General features: G+C 44.9%; 1 protein-coding gene across 1 annotated transcript in view; it reads right to left on the minus strand.

Moving 5' to 3' along the window:
* RUNX1T1 (RUNX1 partner transcriptional co-repressor 1) overlaps nucleotides 1-5,406 on the minus strand; it is a 134,217-nt gene extending 128,811 nt beyond the window's left edge. Inside the window, 1 exon segment of the mRNA XM_067017125.1 lies at nucleotides 4,885-5,406. Coding sequence (XP_066873226.1) covers nucleotides 4,885-4,912 — 28 coding nt within the window. The 5' untranslated portion in view covers nucleotides 4,913-5,406.
* Between the last annotated feature and the right edge of the window lie 1,005 nt (nucleotides 5,407-6,411).

Consider the following 6,411-nt stretch of genomic DNA (forward strand, 5'->3'; position numbering starts at 1 on the left):
TAGGTTACCTTCCTATAAGAGCAAGAAGGTCCATCTGCCTCAGGCAGATAAGTTTCGAAGCATTAATTCAGATAAAAATCTAGCATTTTCTTTCTTTCTTTGAGTATGTGAATTCTAGTGTGCTATAATGTGAGAATTCCAACATATGACCATTATGGCATAATATCTCATTGCTCAGCTTGTCATTATTTCATTTGTAATTCTTATGTTAATTATGTTCATAATTACTATAAACAGATGTGGTAGACATTCATGTGACCTTTTATTGCAGAATGCATTCCTCACTCATTTTGCTATAATTTCTCATGTATGTGAAACTGAAATGCAAATTTTAAAAGCTTTCTAATTTTCTAATGTTTTGTATGCATAAGTTAAAACAAAACCTACCTTCTACTTCATCTGCATTTCAAAATATTAGAATATTCTTAACATTTAAGCTGCTTTGTAGAACATCTTAAAATTGCACACTGAACCTCACTGCTGCTCACTAAATTGTAGCTATGGATGCCAAACAAAGGCTAGCGTCTGTGTCTAAGTTGTTTTTTTTTTTTTTATTATTATCAAAGGTTAATGCAACAGAATTGTGCTTCAAAACCAAGTGCCTAACAGCTACATAGCAATTTATTCACTCATAACTCAACCATCACCCTCTTTACATAAAACACATTTACAATAAAATCAGTATGGATTTCATTAGCTGTAAACCTCCTCGAATTTCATTTCTTTGGCCCTAATCTATAATTAGTGTGGACAGACAGGTGCAAACCCTTCTCTTCTACAGATGGCTACTGGAAATGGTGCAAAGTAGCTCCTTCTGTTTAAACAACACAGATAACCTGCTCTGTCTTATCACTTACAATTACCTCCATTAAACTGAACTAATGTTTGCTTTAATAAAATGTTCACTGTTCTTTAAACATTATTTAGGAACTCTTATATTAATGGCTGTAAAAAAGTGAAGTTGGAAGGTGTCTCTTTAGATAATAATAAATAACTTATTCTGGATGAAATGTTCTCACTTGATGGATAATATTCTGGGGTTCACAAAGGTGTTTTAGTTGACTTAACATTTGTCAGTTATTTTGCATAAATAGGGTCAAATATGGTATTTTTAAAAGGCATCTGGGTGACAAACAATTTAACAAGAAATTCAGAAGTATGAAATGTTTAATTTCTTTCTTAAAGATTTTAACTTATTATTGAAGTATATTATTCCTAAAATCCTGCATTGTTTTCAAAGGGTATTTATGTTAACCTAATTTTATGTATTTGTTTAACTTCTGATGGATTCTGAAAGTTGTATGAGTTCACCATTTTAAGGCACATTTTAAAAATTAACCATGCATGCAAGTGCACTCTGTAAGCACATGGTTAAAAATACCACCATTTCATAATAAATAACTTCTATTCTATAAAGCAGAGATCACTTCTCCCTGCTTCTGCTATCAATAAAGTCTGTGGATCACTAGATGATGAATAAGATGTCCATAAAACAAAGAACTTTTAAATGCCCAAACGTCAACAAATAAGTACCTTTTCCCACTGAACTTACATAACTTACAGTAATAGACTCCAGTAAAATGCAACTGACTTTTTTTTCACATGCAAATCCTGCAGGTGCCAATTTTTCAGACTGCTTTGCTATGAAGGGGTATGCTGCCTGCATAAAACCTCAGTGAAGAAGGGTTTGCATTCAGTGCCTGTCAGCTGATGTTCATATCAAAGAAGTGAGAAACAGGATTTGACAGTGAAGAATGTCCTAACCTGACAACCACTGACCAGCATTGCTATTGGAAGCATTTCTTTCTCGTGATCCCTTTTCAATGTTGGGAAAAAAAAGAAAAGAAAAAAGTGGGTTTTTTCTCTTTTTTGGCTAAGCTTCTATTTTACAATAAAATAAATGATACTGGCACCTTACATTTGTGTACCTGTTTGCAATTTATGAAGTGTTCTTTTATCTGCAAATATTTATACTAACACCCTGCATAGGAAAGCTCATCATTAAATACTAGCATCAAGAGCAATATCTTACTTTTCTTCAGAAAGGGAAAATCGTAAAAATATTAAAAAGCTACAGTCCTGTAGCTGCAACACAATACTGTCCTAGTATTTCCAGCAACTTGCAGTTTAATAGTGCAGTTTCATTGTACTACAAGTAAAATGTGTCTTATTAGGAAAGTCCTTTACGGATCATTTTAAAATCAAATTATTAGCAGGTATTAGCAGGTCACAGAGACTAAGGCTACAAAGGAAAATATTTCAAAGATTTCTGGTCTGCTTTGAGTTGTCTAAACATTAAAGAAAAAATAGACCGTTTTCTTCACTTCTTTTATTAGGTGTGAACTGGACACTGGAGAAACCACATACTCTCCCATTCAGTATTTAGCTGTTCAAATAAAATGAGTGCTGTCTAAATGGTTTACAAAAAATTACAAATGCTTAAACAAAGTCTTATAATGTAAAGTTCTTCTCTTAGTATAATCTTAGATATAGTCAGCTTTTCTGTACCCAGAATGAGCCTGATTCCTTTGATTATTTCGTTGAAATTTTTTCTTTTCAAAGAATAAGCCAAAGAAATATCAAATGCTAAATACAGTACAAGTAAAACAATGTTAGACTTCAACTTCCTCAACATACTTCCCAGCTGCAAAAAATGCCTAGGTCAAACTAAGATTCCCTGATTAATACTGGGTGAGACCATGAGATGTCCCTTTAAAAACAACAATCAATAAAAAGAAAGAAAAGAAAAAGAAATCAGACTGCCCTATGTATGCTACCTGAAAGCCCACACAATGTTAAAACTAGAATTGACATTAAGGATAAACAAGGGAAAAAGATCCAGAGAATTATGAAATTGCTTCTCTTTGTACACATCACATCTGACATAACCACCCAGGTTTGGGTGAGGATGGTTTAAGAAACAATTGTGTTTGTTGATCTTTTCTGAGGAACTGTGTGACAGGAGAAACTGGGCACAACAGAATACTCACATGGTCAAGGCAAAAGGCTGCTATAAACTAAAAGAAGGCCCCTGACACTAACAAACCGTTTATCACAGAGAAGCTGGTCAATTTGTATTCTAGTGAATGTGGACTCACTGGGCACAGACCCAGTTTCACTCCTGTTCTATGCAAAGGGAGGGGTATGATAATAAAAGCTACTGAGTGCACTTAAAAGTGGTACAGATGTTTAAAAGGAGACTAGAAGGGGAAAAAAAAACAACCTGTAAAACAGATTTCAGTTCACCCAGAAGGTAGAAAGGAAACGCTTTGGTCAGCAACCCAACCTTTACCAGGGGATAAATCAATTTGCAGCAGCTGTGGACAGCCATTTATATAAAGGCCCCGGGCAGATTAATTAAGGGAAGCGAAGTTAAAAATTCGAGGAGGCCCAGAGTTACATTAAGCACATGAAGTTGGTCTGGAGTAGCCTCCCCAGCTCTCCTAATCTTCACTCCCACGCCCTGGACTCTGTGACTGGTCTTCAGGAGCTCCTCCACGGGGAATACTAGCTATTCCTTAAAGCGACACTCTGTAGCCAGGCTGGGGCACGTTGTGATTTTAGGTGCCCAACCTTGTATAATAAGCTATACTCAGAAGATTTCTCCTCTACGCTTTACAAGGAATAAGGAAACCCAGGACTGCATGGCTCCCCAGCCAAATCATCCAATCTTGAAAAGCGCGCGGGGGGAGGGGGGGCGGTTAAGGGAGGGCTGGGGCTATTTTTAGTAACAGTCTTGGTTCACATCCTACTTCCCGGAATCTGTCCTCAAACTTTTCCAAGGGTTGACTGCCCTTACCCCACCCCACCCGCCAAAAAAGTTTCAAAAAACGGATTTAAGCGCCTTGTACCGACCTAACCGTCTTTGCTTAAGGCGTCCTGGCCAGCTCAAGGTCCGCCCAGGGAGAGGGGTCTGGGTGCGCCGACCAACCCAGTCCATTCAGGCTCCCAAAGAGAGCGGTGGGGCCCGGCAAACGAAATTAATTCCCCGGACGCGGCTCCCCATCTGGTCTGGGCTCCGCCGAGCGGGAGCTGCAGAGCACAAGGCTCCGCTCCCCGCTCCGGAGACGCGAGCCGAATCGGGGATGCAACTAGAACACCCAGAGGACTGGGGCAGCAGGGTCCCGGGCGCGCGGAGGTCTGGGCAGGAGCGACGCTGCCCACCGGCCCCCGGCGGCAAAGCCCCAAACCCATCGCAGGCGAGAGATTCCGGTCGGGAGACGCCGACAAGAGCTCGGGGGGCCGCGGCCTGTCCACGGGCTTCCCACTCGAGACCCCGAATGCCCAGGAAGAACAGGGAAAGTTCGCAGGTGGGCGCAAAGCGCTTGGGTGTCGCTCAGAGGACCCCGACCCCAGTCGCAGCCGGGTCTCAAAGTTAAGATTCCTTCTCTCCTGCTCCCAGAGCTAAGTTTTCCACCATCGAAACAAGCCTTTCCTTTCCAATTTAAAAAAACAAAACAAAACAAACAAACAAAAAAAAACACGATGAGGGTTTAGGGCCACCTGCCAAACGCACCGTAGGTACCTTGACCGGTTGTTTGGTCGGGGGGAAAATACGCATGATCTTCCTGCTCACATAGCGTAATCATGGAGAGGAAAGAAAACTGTTGTAAACAGTGAGGGGAATCTAAGAGTAAAAACTGCATCCTTGGCTGACCCGTGAAGTTCAGTGTCAACGCAGCTTGGAGTCACTCGCGACGTTCCTCTTTGCCCTGGTGCATAGTTCTGCCCTAGTTCAGCGACAAGTACAGCCAGGAGCCTCTCGGCCGAATAATCCAAATGAAGATGACGGTCATCAGAATAATAATCAATAGCAACAGCCAGAGGCCCGTCCCCGCCGCCCGCCCGCCCGCCCGCCGGCCCAACCCTCCCGCGGGCACTTACACTGCACAGGGCCGGAGAGTCCCACCATCCGCAACCGGCTCCGAGCTGCAAATAAAACTTCCCGTCGTCTCGGCCGGCCCGCGGGGCGAGGGGGGCGAGGGCACGGCGCCTCTTCCCTCGCAAGGCCAGAATGTCCGGGACCACTCGCCCACGCGCGCTCGCCACGAGGCCTCGGAGTCGCGCCGCGGAGCGCCTGCGGCCGCTCGGCGCTACGCACAACGAACGAGCTGCGGTGCGAGGAGCCCGGGGTCAGGAACGCCAGCCAGACGCAGCCTCCACGCAGAGCCCAAGACTTGCGGAGCACCGCTCCTCCCGCCTCCCTCCCACCGCTTTTCTGTTGCTGCTGCTGTGGCAGACAAATGTGATGTAGGGCGCAGGGAACTGCCACTGTCACAGGCGGCGTCTGCGTCTGCCTCGCCCGCCCTCGCTCACTCTCGAAGAAGGCGACGCATTTATCTGCAGGGCGGCCGAGCGTCCGCCGGGGAGCAGGAGCGCCGCGCGCTGTGCGGCTAGAGCGCCCGCACCAGGCCGGCTCCGGCGCGCGCTCGCGCCCGGGGCGCCGCGGCCGCTCGGGAGGGAGGCGGCGGCGCGGCCGCTACCAGGTGCAGGGAGGAGGGCCCGCGGCGGGGCAGGGGGGAGGTGGAGGTGGGAGACATCTGTGTCGTGCAGGGGTCACGGAGGTCAAGTATATGTTAACAATGGGCAGGCCCGGCTCTCTGGGGCGCGCGGGCGGGCGGCCTCCCTCCCGGCCTCGCCCTCTCCCTAGCAGGCTGGACGTGGGTCTGGCTCCCTAATGATGCTTTCCCGGGCCGCTTGCTCTCCAGCGGCCCGAGTGCCCTGCAGTAACCCAAGACGACCACTTTCCCCGGCCATCTGGAGCGCTCCTGGCTGCCCTGCCTGTGTCTCATCACTGGCTGGAGAGACAGCTCTGCTAGAAATCAAGCCACTCTCAGATCTCCACTCTAATCCCCTTCTGTTAGCTGATTTCCAGACTGACTGTTTGCTTTCGCATTAGATAATAGCCTTAGAGAAAACAATTATCATTTTCTTTTTTCCTTTGTTTTTCTACTTCTTCCATAGTATATTAAGAGGGGCCTCTTTCTATCTCACGTTTTTGTTGGTTGTATCCCCCTCCCCCAGACCTTAATATCAATACCGGGGGTGGGGGTGGGGTCCCCGGAGGAAAAGACAGGGTGAAAGAATTCCAGATATTTCCAAAGTAAATAAATAATCTCTCAGTGAACAGGACTGACAATTTGTTCGTACAGAGCAAAAAGGGCTTGAATAATAATGAAAATATTAATATGTAGGTCAAATATGATCAGATAATGGCTTGCAATGATAAGTAAAATGAAATCTTTTAAAATTATTATGGAACGGTGCCACGACTGCAAATGTTATTATATTTAGTGTAACAATTTGAAATCCTGCTCTGAACCATGTTTTTTCCTAACTGGCTTAAATCAGTGCAAAATGTCCTGTGTGCACGTTTCTAAATTTCATCTTTACAAAGGAAAAAATGCTTAA

The sequence above is a fragment of the Kogia breviceps genome, chromosome 17, assembly GCF_026419965.1.
Source record: "Kogia breviceps isolate mKogBre1 chromosome 17, mKogBre1 haplotype 1, whole genome shotgun sequence".
Lineage (NCBI taxonomy): Eukaryota > Metazoa > Chordata > Mammalia > Artiodactyla > Physeteridae > Kogia > Kogia breviceps.